The following is a 17,792-nucleotide window of genomic DNA, read 5'->3' as shown; positions in this document are numbered from 1 at the left end:
TTGTGTAATCCTGATAAAAGCCCCTTTGAGCTTGGTGTCCAGAATTTAGGATTGTTACAAAAAGCACTTCTGACCCTGTGAAAAAGAAGGGATGGATAGTAACATCCACCTGAGTAGTTTGATAAGCCGCCATGATGATGAAGCCACAAGAACATCTACCTCAGAAGGACTGGAGGAGGGTGAGGTGGAGGGGGAGACTCTCCTGATTGTTGAATCGGAGGACCAGGCATCAGTGGACTTGTCTCATGACCAGAGTGGGGATTCCCTCAACAGTGATGAAGGAGATGTGTCCTGGATGGAGGAGCAGCTGTCCTACTTCTGTGACAAATGCCAGAAATGGATACCAGCCAGTAAGGAGCTTCTCAATTCCTTTGATTAGTCAATTTCTCCATGGTTTTTCTAACCTGTGAAAGAAACATGAATGTAAAATAGACCTAAATGAAAAGATAATTATAATATTTATTTTTAGTTTAATTGATTAAAAATTTATATAAAACAGACACATTTGTACTAATAAAAACTACTGTCAACATCTATCACATTGTTAAATTAACATTCTTGATGGTAACCCAATAAAGATTAGAAAATTGGAAATCCTGTGTTACTTAAAGAATTAGCCAGATTTTTCTAACAAGGCTATGTTAAGAATTTGGGGCCAAATTCTAGGCCCTGTGTAGAATTAAAGTTCATTAAAAGTACTCAATGTTTAACTTACGTGGAAAACTGCTGCTATTGTATACTGAAGTAAGGTCAGAATTAGCAGAATAAAAGTGTTTTGTGCCCTGTTTTCTAGGACCATTCTTGTCTACTTGTTGGCCTTTTTGCTCTGCTGGCCAGAAATATACACACATGCTTCCCTGATACTTTACTTTTTCTATTCAGTCCAGCTGCTAGCTTCCTTGTTCTCAGGGAAGAGTATGCTTTGTCAGTCAGTCATGAGTCTTACCAAAACAGGATTTTTCCATTCAGCAGAGACCAGTAGGCATGTACTAGAGGCATTCTTTGTGTAATAGAATTTGTAACTGGGTCAGGGAAGTTCCTACACATATATAATTGTGAAGTGGGCCATTTTCTGGTATGTGGAAATGTTTTTGTTAAAGATTCAACTATTTAGATTAGCAGTTACTACTAATACATAACTTTTCACAGAAAACAAACAGAATTTTTACATATTAAGTGGTTTTTGCATGTGAGCTGTTTCTTTCTGCTTATTAATTCAGGGTCCTGCCTGAAAATCTCAACGGCTTTCCCCTTGTCCTCACAGGATGCATTTTAAACTATCCTTTATGACTGTGCCCCTGCTAATGTCTTTAGTCTGTCTCACTAGTATCCTCTTATCCTCACACACAAATAATGCGCTGTCAGGGTGAGCTTTTAATTCTCTTACAAACAAGTTTTTTCTTATCCCTAGGACTTAGCACATTTTAATTTCCTTTCTGGAATGTGTATCTCCATAGTCTCCAGGATCCCGTCCCCCCCCCCCCCCCCCCAACAAGCACCTCTACCCTCTGGTGAGTTCTGGTTGTCCTGTAGAACCCACTTTTTTCTAGCTCTCCTATCTTCCCAATATGGCTCCTGCACCCCTTTTATGTGCCTTCACATTGCCCTTATTGCTGCAGGGATTTTCACGTCTTCCAGAGCATGTTGTCACCTGGGAACTAAAAATGCAGACCCTGGCCCCACTGTGATTCCTGTGGGGTAGGCCAAGCCATTAAAAACAAAAACCACCCTGGGTGATTCTGATGTACAGTGAGGATGGAGAACCACTGTGCTGTTGTGATTACTTAATTCCTCCTGTTTCCCTTACAGAATTTGCAAACTGCTGAGAGCACTTACTAGGTCTGTCCTATATGTGGCATTTCCAGTTCCTAGCCCAGTGCCTGATACTTGCTGGGAGCTCAAATATTTTTCGAATGTGTGAAGACACCTATAAGAGTCATTCAACAGTTGGAAAATTCAGTGAGCAAAAATGCCTGCTTCTCCCAGTACTTTTCTCCTAAAAGTTAGGGAACCAGTGCTCTTAGTGGGCATACACTTGATGTTGGAAGAATAAATATCTTTCTTCTCCCTTCTCCGCCTCCTATCATGAACTGGCTGAAAAAAAGGAAAAACGGCATGGGAAACTTGGAAAATCAAGTTCATAACGAATTAAAACTTTGAGTTAGTGCTGCTTCAGATAAACCTATCATATGCCTTTTCGTTTTTCTCCTAGGTCAGCTGAGGGAGCAGCTCAGTTACCTTAAGGGTGATAATTTTTTTAGGTTTACTTGTTCTGATTGCTCAGAAGATGGCAAGGAGCAGTATGAGAGGCTAAAACTAACCTGGCAGCAGGTGAGTAAAAGGCTCTTCCTGTAGAATTCATGAGCTTGGTCCCCCAAGGAATTTATTGGAATCTAGAGAAAGAGGAACTAATGAGCTTTGGAGCTGTTTTGAGTGTCACTTTTTATCTCCCCGTGAATATTATAGACTGTGCGGAGAAAGGAGTTCATGGCTCTCACTGCTAACTCGGTGAGTTGTATTTGAGATTTTTGAAAACTCAGTTTCATTTTTATTTAATGCTGAACTCTGATATGAATTGAAAATGATAGCCCTGGCTGGTTGGCTCAGCGGTAGAGCGTCGGCCTGGCGTGCGGGGGACCCAGGTTCGATTCCTGGCCAGGGCACACAGGAGAAGCGCCCATTTGCTTCTCCACCCCCCCCCTTCCTCTCTGTCTCTCTCTTCCCCTCCCGCAGCCAAGGCTCCATTGGAGCAAAGATGGCCCGGGCGCTGGGGATGGCTCCTTGGCCTCTGCCCCAAGCGCTAGCATGGCTCTGGTCGAGGCAGAGCGACGCCCTGGAGGGGCAGAGCGTCGCCCCTGGTGGGCGTGCCGGGTGGATCCCGGTTGGGCGCATGCGGGAAGTCTGTCTGTCTCCCCGTTTCCAGCTTCAGAAAAAAAAAAAGAAAAAAGAAAATGATGTTCATGTTTTTCTGGTATCCTTTTTTGGAACAATGAAACCATTTTTTAAAATGTAGATAGCCACATGCAGATTTGGAAGACATAATGTGGCTGATTGCAGAAGGCAACGTAATCCAGCTTTTCTGCATTGGAACTCAGACACATTTGAATATTTCTTTGTTTGATGAATACTTATGTCAACTTTTAACCATATTCAGTACCATTACCCTAATCCAACCATACAGTCTGAACGATAGCTTTTTACTGATCCTTGTTTGTATTAATATTTTTGGTTTTGCTTTTATATTAATATGTCTATAGTAGGCACAATGTATATATAATCTTGAAGTTCTAAAAAGGAATGAATTATACATATTCAGTTTTATGTTTATTGATTCAACTAATACTGAGTGCCTGTGATAAACCAGGCACTGTTCTAGGCCTGGAGACTACTGTGAGAAATGAGACAGCTCAGACCTCTGCCCTAAGCGGTGACAGTCTAGACATTTATTTTAGATTATAGGCAGACAAATAAGTTCATTACCCATAGCACTTCTTGGCTATGAAGCAAATAAACAGGGTAATGGAAAAGATTGTAGATTATACCATCTAAGCCACTTAAGGTTCCTTGTAAATTGTAGTTGCTTTAGCAGCCTTAGATTATTTTATCAGAGCTTTATTAGGATATCTCTTAATGAAATCTGTTAGTGATGAATGGAGGGAGTCTTTTTGACATATCTGAAAATACATGAATAGAAAATGAAAGGAAGTTTCTATTGAGGATATAGTCTCATGAATATTGTAATTCCAGTATTTTTCTCAAAGCATACATGGGGCCTGCATCTGGGCGTGATCAGAGTAATAGATTATTCTGATGTATACACGTGTGGTAAATTTGCATGTGGTTGGCAAGTAGCTTCTGAAAAGCTATAAAATGGAAGAAGAGCAGATATAGCAGTGGGCAAAAGTAGGTTAAATTATCAGTCATCATTACCTAAAAGATAAATCTTAGGTAAGGATAAGAAATAACAACAATAATGATAATGAGGCAAATAATACAAATAAGTAATACAATAGTAAATAATAATATAAAAATAAACTTTTGTGTACTCACAACTATAAACCTACTTTTGCCCACTCCTGTGTATATATTTTGTCATTTTCAAGAATCTGAATTTTCTGTGGAGGTTGTTTTTTAAAAGAAAAACTAGGTTTTGATTGTGTTGCTCAGAATATATACTATTGGCTCAACTATCACATTTAAATAGACTGTCATCACTTGAAAATTATTTTTTGACTTCTAAAGACATATTGGTGATGGATAATACTGGTATAATGAAGTAATAGTTTAGATCAGACACATCTGGTTCTTGGCAAGCTACTGACCAGTGTTTCTGGTTGCATCTTAAAAAGTCTCATGGAAGAGCTGAAAGAAACTCAGTTGATCTTGAATAGATTCCATTAAAATCATCAAATACTGGTTATAGGTATATTGGAATGAGGGTTATCTGTTTGTGTTTGTTGTTCGTTGTTAATCTTAAACTTTGTTGATTTATCAAAGTAACAAATAGAAGTGCTTGCTTGTATTACAAAGTACCAGCAGCAAAGAGGTCTGGTCTCCTGAGTAAAAGGCCTCTTTTTCCCATGCCCTTCTCCTGTCTCCAGCCCTCCATGTTGGTGACTTTTGAACAGCAGTTTGCAATGCAGAGGAAACTTTATCATGTGTTTGGGGAGAAGAGTGTAGTTTTTACATTCTTGTCCTGGCCAGTCATTCTTATGTTGCAGATAAAGAAGGACACCATGATTGTTTTTCAAGATACTTGTGAAGTGCCTGCTGGGGCTGTGCCAGCCCTGAGCTAGGCCCTGGGGATACCCTGGCTCCCAGGCTGGCCTGTACCGTTGTGCTTGGTCTGATAGTGTGAGAGCAGAAAGCTGAACTGAGATTCATTTTTTTTTTTTCCTAAGTGAGAGGAAGGGAGATAGAAAGACAGAATCCTGCATGCGCCCCAACCAGGATCCACCTGGCAACCCCCATCTGGGGCCATGCTCTGCCAATCTTGGGACATGCTTGCAACCAACGTATTTTTAGCACCTGAGGCAGAGGCTTCACAGAGCCATCCTCAGTGCCTGGGGCCGATGTGCTCCAATGGAGCCATGGCTGCGGGGAAGGGAAGAGAGAGAGTGAGAGAGAGAGAAGGGGAAGAGGAGGGGTGGAGAAGCAGATGTGCTCTTCTCCTGTGTGCCCTGACCAGAAATTGAACCTCGGACATTCACACACTGGACTGAGGTTCTACCACTGAGCCAATCTGCCAGGGCCTAAAATGTTTAAAAAACTTTTTAGTTAAAGTTTACAATTTCAAGCATCTTAAGCATTTGTAAGTGTACAATTTAGTTGCATGAAGTATATTCCCATTGTTAGCAATCATCACTACCATCCCTTTGCAGAACTTTCATGTCTTCCCAAACTGAAAATCCATATCCATTAAACAGTAACTCCCTTTGAACAATAACTGCTTAAAGGAAGATGCTTGTTGGTTGATGCAGACCTGATGCAAAAATAAGTGGAAGAATTTGAAAAATACGTTCATGGGGTTGTTAGGCCATCTGCAAGTATTACAAGATTAAGAATGGGGGAAATTGAAACTCAGTTAGTGGAAGCATCAGAATTGCCTTGAGTCTTCGGTCTTCTCATGAGAGTTAATGCTGTGGGGGCATGAATTGCGCTTTACTAGACTCCTTCCAGCTTCAGGATGTTTCTTATGGGGAAATAATTATTCAAGGATGTTTTTCCTTTTGATTCTCTGTCCCCTTTTCAATTTCATTGGCCCAAAATGAATCATTATTTTTATAGGTTGAAAACTAGGTTTTGAATAGCTTGTATAGTTTTGTCTGTTTACATAAAATTACATAATTACAAAATTACATATAGATATAAAGAGAAAAAGGACAGTCACTGAAAATGTTCAAAGTGATTAATGAATTTATTTGAGAGAGAGAGAGGAACTGGGGGAGAGAAACATCGATTTGTTGTTCCACTTATTTATGCATTCATTGGTTAATTCTTGTATATGTCCTGACTGAGGATCGAACTTGAAACCTTGGCATATTGGGATGACGCTCTAACCAACTGAGCTACCCTGCCAGGGCAAAAGTGATTATTTCTTGATGGTGGATTTAAAGTGATTATATTGCTCTTTTCTTTATTGAAGTTTTTTACAATGAGCATGTGCTATTTATATTATAAATACTTCCCCATTCAGAGCCATGAATTCCTTATTTGTAAAATAACCAGGTTGGACTAGACTAGGAGTTTACACAGTGAGCTGTGGGGAGTGAGCCTGCTGAGAATGGGCTGAGCAGTCAGGCCTCTCTGGTCTTTGATCTTGTCGAATGCTGATTTCATTTGAAGAGAGGTTTCCACAGCTAAACGTGGATAAATACTGAGTAGATGATATGTCACAGTATTTTCAGTTCTGGAATTCTGAGAGTCATTTGTTTCTGTCCTCTAAAGAGCTTAGGGAAATATATATGCTGGGGTGATTTTTCCACACGTTTTATAGTTATCACTGTCATTCAGAAGGTGCTGGTGGGAATAGACACCTGGAGGCTCCCCAATGGCCAGTAGTTAACACCTTTGTCAGTAGTGCATTGTGCAGGAGGGAGGGACGGTGGGCTGGAGTTTACCCCGGACAGTGGCTATTTATCTAAGCACTTCACCTGCACCTTAGCCCTGCATATAGAACATGTGAGGGAAAACTGTATACTTTAAGTGGGTTAGTGCTACTCGTCTGAGAGCAAACGCAGAAGTGAAATTCTATACTGCAACTATTCCGAGATACGTCCTTCTTTTCCCCCTCTGTGTTCCAACATTACTACCCAGATTATGAAACAGAATTTTCCACCTAAAGATTAAGCCCTGTAATCATGCCTTTCTCCCAGCCCTTGTTTCATCTGTGTTTCAGGTTGTCATGTTGGCAATGTACAACTTGTCTCTGGAAGGAAGTGGACGTCAAGGTTACTTCAGGTGGAAAGAGGATATCTGCGCTTTTATTGAGAAACATTGGACTTTTTTACTCGGGAATAGGTAACGTGATTTTCAAAAAATTTTATACTTGGAAAAAGATAAACAATGAACAATATAAGATTTGAGACAGCCTAATGCAGCTCTCTAGAGCTGCGATTTTCACCTCTTTTCCTTTCATGGTACACATGAACTAATTAATAAAATTCTGCAGCACACCAAAAAATATATTTTTTTGCCAGTCCGACCAAAGAATAGGTATAATTTTGGTTCATTCAACTGGATGGCTGTTGTTTTGTTGACTGTTGTCATTTTTAAAATTGACAGTATAAGGAAAAAGAGGCCATTGCCCTTGACTACATAGTTAGATATTGCATGTTTCAAAATATTTGCATTACAACCGTTGACCATCGCTGCTCTAAAGAATTAGAGCAGTGGTTCTCAACCTGTGGGTCGCTACCCCAGCAGGGGTCAAACGACCAAAACACAGGGGTCGCCTAAAGCCATCGGAAAATACATATTTGTAGGCAACCCCTGTATTTTGGTCATTCGACCCCCACCGGGGTCGCGACCCACAGGTTGAGAACCGCTGAATTAGAGTATGTATTTACTTGTGGCAATTTCAGAGAATTTTGTAATCCAGAAAATGTTTCTTTTTATATTTTTAAATTTTAATTTATTGTGTTTACATAGATTTTAGTGTCCCCCAGAATGCATCCCTCCTACCCCGTGTTCCCCACAACATCCCCCTTTCCACCCTCCCTGCAACAACCTCCCCCTTTCCCTCCAGAATTAGCATTTTTGCTCTCTAACGCTGTGTTATGTGTGTATAATTTCACCAATCTCTTTCCCTTCTCTGATCCCATCCTCTCATCCCTTTCCTTCTGTCTGCTTTCCCTCTGGACTCACTGATCCCGCCTCTGTCTCAATTCTGGTCTTCAGTTCATATTGTTCATGGGATTCCTCAAATGAGTGAGGTCATATGATATTTTTCTTTCTCTGCCTGGCTTATTTCACTTAACATAATAGTGTTCAGGTCTATTCATGTTATCGCAAAAGGTAAGATTTCCTTCTTTGTCGTGACCCCATAGTATTCCATTGTGTATATATGTACCACAGCTTTTTAATCCACTCGTCCACTGATGGGCACTTGGGCTGTTTCCAGATCTTGGCTATTGTGAACAATGCTGCCATAAACATGGGGGTGCATTACTTCATTTGAATCATTGATGTGGTATTCTTGGGATATATTCCTAAAAGTGGGATGGCTAGGTCAAAGGGCAGTTCTATATTTAATTTTTTGAGGAATCTCCATACTGTTTTCCACAGTGGCTGCACTAGTCTGCATTCCCACCAGCAATGCAGGAGGGTTCCCCTTTCTCCACATCCTCTCCAGCACTTATTCTGTGTTGTTTTGTTAACGAGCGCTATTCTGACTGGTGTGAGGTAATATCTCATTGTGGTTTTATTTGCATTTCTTAATGATTAGTGATGTTGAGCATTTTTTCATCTGCCTATTGGCCATGTGTATGTCCTCTTTGGAGAAGTGTCTATTCATTTCTTTTGCCCATTTTTTGATTGGATTGTTTATCTTCCTGGTGTTGAGTTTTACAAGTTCTTTATAAATTTTGGTTATTCTGACCTGTGGTGGCGCAGTGGATAAAGCGTCGACCTGGAAATGCTGAGGTCGCCAGTTCGAAACCCTGGGCTTGCCTGGTCAAGGCACATATGGGAGTTGATGCTTCCAGCTCCTCCCTCCTTCTCTCTCTCTGTCTCTCCTGTCTCTCTCTCTCTCGCTCTGTCTCTCCCTCTCCTCTCTAAAATGAATAAATTAAAAAAAATTAAAAAAAAAGATTTAAAAACATATTAAAAAAAAAAAAAGGCCCTGGCTGGTTGGCTCAGTGGTAGAGCGTCGGCCTGGCATGCAGGAGTCCCAGGTTTGATTCCTGGCCAGGGCACACAGGAGAAGCACCCATCTGCTTCTCCACCCCTCCCCCTCTCCTTCCTCTCTGTCTCTCTCTTCCCCTCCCGCAGCCGAGGCTCCATTGGAGCAAAGTTGGCCCGGGCACTGAGAATGGCTCTGTGGCCTCTGCCTCAGGTGCTAGAATGGCTCTGGTTACAACAAAGCGACGCCCCAGATGGGCAAAGCATTGCCCCCTGGTGGGCGTGCCGGGTGGATCCTGTTCGGGTGCATGCGGGAGTCTGTCTGACTGCATCCCTGTTTCCAGCTTCGGAAAAATACAAAAAAAAAATATTTTGGTTATTAACCCCTTATCAGATGTATTGTTGAATATGTTCTCCCGTTGTGTGGTTTGTCTTTTTATTTTGTTCATATTGTCTTTAGCTGTGCAAAAGCTTTTTAGTTTGATATAGTCCCATTTGTTTATCCAGTCCTTTGTTCTCCTTGCTCGTGGAGATGAATCAGCAAATATATTGCTGCGAGAGATGTCGGAGAGCTTACTGCCTATGTTTTCTTCTAGGATGCTTATGGTTTCACGACTTACATTTAAGTCTTTTATCCATTTTGAGTTTATTTTTGTGAATGGTGTAGGTTGGTGGTCTAGTTTCATTTTTTTTTTTTTCATTTTTCCGAAGCTGGAAACGGGGAGGCAGTCAGACAGACTCCCGGATGTGCCCCACCCGGATCCACCCAGCATGCCCACCAGGGGGCGATGCTCTGCCCCTCTGGAGCGTTGCTCTGTTGCATCCAGAGCCATTCTAGCGCCTGAGGCAGAGGCCACAGAGCCATCCCCAGCGCCCGGGCCATCTTTGCTCTAATGGAGCCTCGGCTGCGGGAGGGGAAGAGAGAGACAGAGAGGAAGGAGAGGGGGAGCGGTGGAGAAGCAGATGGGCGCTTCTCCTGTGTGCCCTGGCCGGGAATCAAACCTGGGACTCCTGCACGCCAGGCCGACGCTCTACCGCTGAGCCAACCGGCCAGGGCCTAGTTCCATTTTTTTACAGGTAGCTGTCCAGTTTTCCCAAAACCATATTTTACTCCATTGTATGCTATTACCTCTTTTGTCAAATATCAATTGTCCATAAGGTGTGGGTTTATTTCTGGGTATTCTGTTCTGTTCCATTGATCTATATGCCTGTCCTTATGCCAGTACCAAGCTGTTTTGAGTACAATGGCCTTGTAGTATAAATGATATCAGGAAGTGTGATACCACCTACTTTATTCTTCTTTATTAAGATTGCTGAGGCTATTCGTGTTCTTTTTTGGTTCCGTATGAATTTTTGGAATATTTGTTCTATATCTTTGAAGTTTGTCATTGGTATTTTAATAGGAATTGCATTGAATTTATAAATTGCTTTGGGTAATATAGACATTTTAATGATGTTTATTCTTCCTAAACATGAACACAGTATATAATTTTACTTGTTTGTATCTTCCTTGATTTCTTTTATCAATGTTTTATAATTTTCCGAGTACAGGTCTTTAATCTGCTTGGTTAAATTTACTCCTACATACTTTATTTTTTTTGTTGCAATAGTGAAGGGGCTTGTTTTCTTAGTTTCTCTTTCAGACAGTCCATTGTTGGTGTATAAAAATGCCTATGATTTCTGAGTATTAATTTTATATCCTGCCACCTTGCTGAATACATTTATTAATTCCAGTAGTTTTTTTACTGTGACTTTAGGGTTTTCTATATACAATATCATATCAGCAAATAATGATAGTTTTACTTCTTCTTTTCCAATTTGGATGCCTTTTATATCTTCTTCTTGTCTGATTGCTGTGGCTAGGACTTCCAGAACTATGTTGAATAAGAGTAGTGAAAGAGGGCACCCCTGCCTTTGTCTTGATCTTAAGGGGATTGCCTTTAATTTTTGCCCATTGAGTATGATGTTGGCTGTGGGCTTGTCATAGATGGCCTTTATCATGTTGAGGTATGTTCCCTGTATTCCCACTTTGCTGAGAGTTTTGATCATAAATGGGTGCTGGATTTTATCAAATGCTTTTTCTGCATCTATTGATATTATCATGTGGTTTTTCTCCTTTTGTTTATGTGAAGAATCACATCGATTGATTTGCGAATATTGTACTAGCCTTGTCTCCCCAGAATAAATCCCACTTGATCATGATGTATGATATTTTTAATGTATTGCTAGATCCGGTTTGCTAATATTTTGTTGAGAATTTTAGCATCTAAATTCATCAGGGATATTGGCCTATAATTTTCTTTCTTTGTGTTGTCTTTGCCTGGTTTTAAAATCAGAATTATGCTTGTCTCATAAAAGGAGCATGTAAGTCTTCCCTCCTTTTGAATTTTTTGAAATATTTTGAGAAGGGTAGGAGTTAGTTCTTTGAATGTTCAGTTGAATTAGCCTGTGAAGCTATATGTCCCATGGGGACATTTTGTTTGTTGGGAGTTTTTTTTTTTTTTTTTAACAGGGACAGAGAGAGAGTCAAAGAGAGGGATAGATAGGGACGGACAGACAGGAACGGAGAGAGATGAGAAGCATCAATCATCAGTTTTTTCTTGCGACACCTTAGTTGTTCATTGATTGCTTTCTTTTTTTTTTTTTCTGAAGCTGGAAACGGGGAGAGACAGTCAGACAGACTACTCCCGCATGCGCACAACCAGGATCTACCCGGCACGCCCACCAGGGGCGATGCTCTGCCCACCAGGGGGCAATGCTCTGCCCCTCCGGGGCATTGCTCTATTGCGACCAGAGCCACTCCAGCGCCTGGGGCAGAGGCCAAGGAGCCATCCCCAGCGCTCGGGCCATCTTTGCTCCAATGGAGCCTCGGCTGCGGGAGAGGAAGAGAGAGACAGAGAGGAAGGAGAGGGGGAGGGGTGGAGAAGCAGATGGGCGCTTCTCCTGTGTGCCCTGGTCGGGAATCGAACCTGGGAGCCCTGCACGCCAGGCCGACGCTCTACCGCTGAGCCAACCGGCCAGGGCCTGATTGCTTTCTTATACGTGCCTTGACTGTGGGCCTTCAGCAGACTGAGTAACCGCTTGCTCGAGCCAGTGACCTTGGGTCCAAGCTGGTGACCTTTTTGCTCAAGCCAGATGAGCTTGCGCTCAAGCTGGCGACCTCGGGGTCTCAAACCTGGGTCCTCCGCATCCCAATCCAATGCTCGATCCACTGCGCCACTGCCTGGTCAGGCTGTTTGAGAGTTTTTTGATAACTGTTTCGATCTCATTTGATATAATCGGTCTATTTCGATTTTCTGATTCTTCCAGATTGATTTTTTTTTATTTTTTTATCAGAGTCAGAGAGAGAGTCAGAGAGAGGGATAGACAGGGACAGACAGACAGGAACGGAGCGAGATGAGAAGCATCAATCATTAGTTTTTCGTTGTGCATTGCAACACCTTAGTTGTTCATTGATTGCTTTCTCATATGTGCCTTGACCACAGGCCTTCAGCAGACCGAGTAACCCCTTGCTTGAGCCAGTGACCTCGAGTCCAAGCTGGTGAGCTTTTGCACAAACCAGATGAGCCTACGGTCAAGTTGGCGACCTCAGGGTCTCGAATCTGGGTCCTTGGCATCCCAGTGCGACGCTCTATCCACTGCGCCACCGCCTGGTCAGGCCAGATTGTTTTTTGAAAGATTATATTTTTCAAGGAATTTGTCCATTTCTCCTAGGTTGTCTAATTTTTTGGCATATAGTTCTTCATAGTATTTTCTTACAATCCTTTGTATTTCTGCTGTGTCAGTTGTTACTTCTCCACTCTCATTTCTAATTTTATTTATTTGAGTCCTCTCTCTTTTTTTTCTTGGTGAGTCTGATTAAAGATTCATCAATTTTGTTTACCTTTTCAAAGAACCAGCTCTTGGTTTCATTGATCCTCTTTATTGTTTTTTTTTAGCCTCTTTGTCATTTATTTCCACTCTGATCTTTATTATTTCCTTCCTTCTATTTCCTCTGGGCTTTACTTGCTGTTCTTTTTCTAGTTCTTTTAGTTACAGGGTTAAATTGTTTATTTGAGCTTTTTTCTAGCTTCTTGAAGTATGCCTGTAATGCTATGAACTTCCCTCTCAGGACTGCTTTTACTGTGTCCCATAAGTTTTGAGTTATTGTATGCTCATTTTCATTTGTTTCAAGGAAATTTTTGATTTCTTCCTTGATCTCATTGTTAACCCATTTGTTATTTAATAACATGCTGTTTAGTCCAAATGTTAGAGTGACTTTCAGTTTTTCTATTGTTGATTTCTAGTTTCATGCCATTGTCAAAGAAGATGCTTGATATGATTTCAATCATCTTAAATTTGTTGAGACTTTTTTCGTGCCTCATGTGGTCTATCCTAGAGAATGTACCATGAGCACTTGAAAAGTGCTGCTTTCGAGTGAAAGGTTCTGAAGATAACTGTTAAATCCAGTTGATCTTGTGTGTCCCTTAATTCTGCTGTTTCTTTATTAATTTTCTGTCTTGAGGATCTATCCAGTGATGTTAGTGGGGTATTGAAATCTCTTACTATTATAGTATTGCTGTTGATCTCGCCCTTTATGTCCGTCAAAATCTGCTTTATATATTTAGGTGTTCCTATATTAGGTGCATAGATATTTATAATAGTTATCTTTTCCTTTTAGATTGCTCCCTATTTATCATTATGTAGTGACCTTCTTTATCCCTTACTATAGTCTTTGTTTTAAAGTCTATTTTGTCAGATATAAGTATTGCTACCCCAGCTTTTTTTTTTCATTTCCATTTGCATGAAATATTTTTTTCCAACCTTTTACTTTCAGTCTATGTGTATCTTTTGTTTTGAGGTGGGTCTCCTGTAGACAGCATATGTATGGGTCCTGTTTTCTTATCCAAGCAGCTACCTTATGTCTTTTGATTGGGTCATTTAATCCATTTACATTTAAGGTTATTATTGATATGTAGTTGTCTATTGCCATTTTTTTTAACTACATTCCTCTTTCACTAGATTTTTTCCCCTGCTTTGTTCTGTCTACAGCAGGCCTCTTAACATTTCTTGCAGCATTGGTTTGGTTGTGATGAATTCCTTGAGATTTTTTTGTCTGGGGAGCTTTTTATTTCTCCTTCAATTTTAAATGATAGCCTTGCTGGATAAAGAAGTCTTTGTTGTAGGCTCTTGTTCTGCATTACTTTGAATATTTCTTGCCATTCCCTCTGGCCTCACGTGCTTCTGTTGAGAAGTCAGATGTCATCCTTATGGGAACTCCTTTGTAGGTGATTGACTGTTTTTCTCTATCTGCTTTTTGTATTCTTTCTTTATCTCTTAGCTTTGGTATTTTGATTATGATGTGTCTTGGTGTAGGGCTCTTTGGGTTTTACTTTAATGGGATTCTCTCTGTTTCTTGAACTTGTGTGATTTTTTTCTTCATTAATAAGGGGAAGTTTTCAGCTATGATTTTTTCAGTCAGATTCTCTATCCCTTGTTCTGTCTCTTCTCCTTCAGGGACCCCTATTATGCGGATGTTATTTCTCTTCATGTTGTCACAGAGCTCTCTTAGAGTTTTTGATCCTCTCTTGTTTTTGCTGTTCTGCTTCCAGGCTTTCACTTATCTTGTGCTCTATGTTGCAGATTCGATCCTTTGCTTCATCCAGCCTGCTTTTAATTCCTTCTAGTAGGTGTAGTCTTCATTTCTGATATTGTGTTTGTCATTTCTGTCTGGTGTTTTTTTTTTTATGATTTCAGTGTCTTTTTTGATGCCTACAATTTATTTAGGCACTCATTAAGTCCATCCGTTGTAGCTTTGAGATCCTTAAGCATCCTAACAATCATTATTTTAAACTCTGCATCCAGTAATTTGAATACTTCCATTTCATTCAGATCTTTTTCAGGAGGTTTTTCTTGTTGATTCATATGGCTTACATTCCTCTGTCTTCCCATTGTTTGTTTGTGGTTTGCAGGCTTGTTTGAGTTGTGGTCCCTTTGACTAGTAGAGCTGCTTTTCTGTTTTCTATATCTTAACTGGGTCAGGTGTGAGGAGCCCTTACTTAAGATGTCAGTCTTACAAGGGTTGTTAGGTCCTGAACTTTCTGTATCTGGCCTCTGGATATGCCTTCCTTGGACTTTCTTGGTCAGAGCCTGGCGCAGAACAGTGGGGATCATTGCCTATGTCTGTCCCTTATCTCTTTTTGGAGCAACAGACAATCCATATCCTCTGGCTGCCTCTGCTGAGCCCAGGTGCCATTGTTAATATCAACTTAGGCTGGCTTTTATCTACTTTTGGCCTAGTGGATGTTCCTTTAAATCAGGCATCCCCAAACTACGGCCCATGGGCCACATGCGGCCCCCTGAGGCCATTTATCCAGCTCCCGCCACACTTCTGGAAGGGGCACCTCTTTCATTGGTGGTCAGTCAGAAGAGCACTGTATGTGGTGGCCCTCCAACGGTCTGAGGGACAGTGAACTGGCCCCCTGTGTAAAAAGTTTGGGGACCCCTGGTTTAAATGTTCAGGTTCCCCTGAGATCCACTTTCTGCCACCTCTTATTGGTGGCTACTTGTTGGGCTCAGTACTATAAATCAGGGTTTAGGTAAGGTATTGGATGTGGCTTGCCCCTTAGCTTCAGGAGTCATTCTATCCAACCTTCTATTTTATTTTATTATTTTTCTTTCTTTTCAGCCCTCAGAAGGGTGTAGCTATAGGAGTCCAATAGGTGTGGCCTTTGTGTTCCCGAGGTGCAAGGTGCGGTCTGTCTGCAGGCCCTCCACCACCGCTACTGCCGCCTGTGGCTTTCAGGCATGGGCGTTTCTGGCACTGGCCCGCTGCTCTGGTCGCTGTGGCTTCCCCCTTGCCTCTGCGGGCTGGATTGCGCACGTGTGTCAGGTCTGCAAGACCTGGCTGCCCCCGCGGGCGGGACTGTGTTCACATGTCAGAGCTGCAGGCCTTGGCCACCCCGGCTTCCACCCCGCCCTCCCAGGCGGGACTGAATTCACGCGTTTGAGCCCCTCTGGCTCCCAGTTTCTGGCCCTGTGGACAGACCAGACCACACTCCCCGTCCCACCGCCGCCTGCCCTCTGGAGAGCACTTAGCAGGGTAGGGGTAACTCAGACCTCAGCGCTCAATACTGTATCCTTGATGGGCTCCTTGCTTATAAGGGACTCTGCTCTGACTGTATCAGGAGAGCTTCTGTTTGGCTGGTGACCTGCTTCTCTTTGCTGGTATTGCTGGTTCCAGGAAAAATATTCACTTTAGATTTGGGGAGTGACTCAGCCCAGGGGTTAGGGTGGCTGTCCCCTCAAAGTGTTTCTCCCTGTGCCTCCTAGATTACACTCTCTTCCTGCTACTCTGGTGCTCTCAGCTCTCCCCTTCCCCTGGAGCTGGGGGTAAGTGGTTGTGAAAGGTTTTCTGAGCGATCCCTTTGAGACGAATTCTGGGTCTGAGAAATCTTTTTCTCGCAAACAGTATCGTGGCTTGTTTTGCAGCTAAATACTGTCCATACGCCTCTTCTAGGTTCTGGGCCTGCAGGCTGGGGCTTCTGTCCTGGGTCCCAGGACCCTCCCCTCTCTGGTAAAACCCCACCACCATGTGAGTCCCTCCCAGCCACTGCTCACTCCTGGGAGCTGGGCAGCCCTCTCCGCATTTCCGCTTTTCCTACCAGTCACAGTGTGGCTTCTTCAGTGATCTTTGGTTATAGATTCCATTTGGTTTAGTCCAAAATTGGTTTTTCCAGATGATTGTTCTTAAAATTAAGTTGTAATCCACTTTGGTTCTAGGAGGTGGAAGTTGGAATGTCTGCCTACTCCATCGCCATCTTGCTGCCCTCAAAATGTTTCTTTTTAAATGAAAAAACTTGTTTATGAAAAATCGAAGTGGAAGTGTATGCTATTAAAAGTGTAGTTACTTGGGGGGGTGGAAGGGGAAGGAGGGTATAGTGGGGGTAAATGGTGATAGAAGGAAACTTGACTTTGGGTGAACACATAGGACAGTGTGGAATCGGGGACCTGAAACCTGTATAATTTTGTTAACCAGTGTCACCCCAGTAAATTCAATAAAAAGGAAAAAAAAATGTAGTCATTCATTTTTCCTGAGGAAACTTAGTTTATACTGAGCATTAAGAAATTTTGAAAAGATTTGTAGAATGTTAAGGAAGTTTGATTAAATGAGGCTGTTTAATAGTTAGATGAGGAACTATTTAATTAGAGGAGATTGCATTATTACTATCCTTTTAAAATCAGTGCCTTATAGGAGACCAGAAGAAGAAACATAATAGCAGTTATTGATTGTACCCATTTGTTTTGCTCTTCCTTAATAGAGCCTTACGTTATTAGTACTTATTTTTATTTACCGAAAGGGACAAATAGTTGCATACCTTTTGGTATTACAGTGCTTGATGAAGTCCAGGTACATTGATACACATAGGGTTTACTCATTCATTATTCCTCTTTTCATGATAATGCTTTGATTTTGGTGCTGAGGGCACTCCTCCGTGGAGACTGCTTTCTTTCGTCAGATTTAGGGATGCCCGTGCATCTGTGCCTGTGCACAGACAGGGAGACGATATGTTTTAACTAAAGGTTCATGTGCACCCCGTAACATCTTTGTTGGTATTTAGGAATTAATGAGTTTGCAACTCTACTGGTGAATTCTGTTTGAGAATCTGATTGTTGATTGCTATCTGAAGTCCTGTGTGAGATTCATAAATCTTGCCTAGTGGGTCAGTGTAGACAAGACAAAGCCTCTGATTACATCAGGACAGAGCAGGGAATTTGTACCTGTTCTCATTCTGAACTCTCTGCAGCGTCTGTTTCCTCCAGTGCTGAGAAGTCACAGCTCTGCTCATGCTGCTGGGAAGTCAGGGCAGGCATTTGGAAGGAGGGGCAACCTTCTGAAGCCTTGCCGCGAGGAAAAAATAGAATAGATTCAGTACATTTTTATAAAGGAGTTATTTTTGTTCTTCAGTATT

General features: G+C 41.8%; 1 protein-coding gene across 4 annotated transcripts in view; it reads left to right on the top strand.

The window, feature by feature from the left end:
• Positions 1–91: 91 nt before the first annotated feature.
• The window catches only part of KAT14 (lysine acetyltransferase 14), a 40,586-nt gene continuing 22,885 nt past the window's right edge, over positions 92–17,792 (top strand). For all 4 annotated transcript variants that reach the window (XR_010751723.1, XM_066387067.1, XM_066387066.1 and 1 more), the window contains exons 1-3: positions 92–350; positions 2,213–2,331; positions 6,899–7,020. Coding sequence is in view for 3 of the 4 variants with exons in the window: in XM_066387067.1 (XP_066243164.1) it covers positions 92–350; positions 2,213–2,331; positions 6,899–7,020 (500 nt within the window). In the remaining variant the exon portion in view is untranslated. The remainder of the gene's footprint in view (positions 351–2,212; positions 2,332–6,898; positions 7,021–17,792) is intronic.

Source organism: Saccopteryx leptura, chromosome 5 (assembly GCF_036850995.1).
Source record: "Saccopteryx leptura isolate mSacLep1 chromosome 5, mSacLep1_pri_phased_curated, whole genome shotgun sequence".
Classification (NCBI taxonomy): domain Eukaryota; kingdom Metazoa; phylum Chordata; class Mammalia; order Chiroptera; family Emballonuridae; genus Saccopteryx; species Saccopteryx leptura.
Note: the sequence above shows the minus strand (reverse complement) of the source record. Positions and strands in the feature narration are given on the sequence as shown.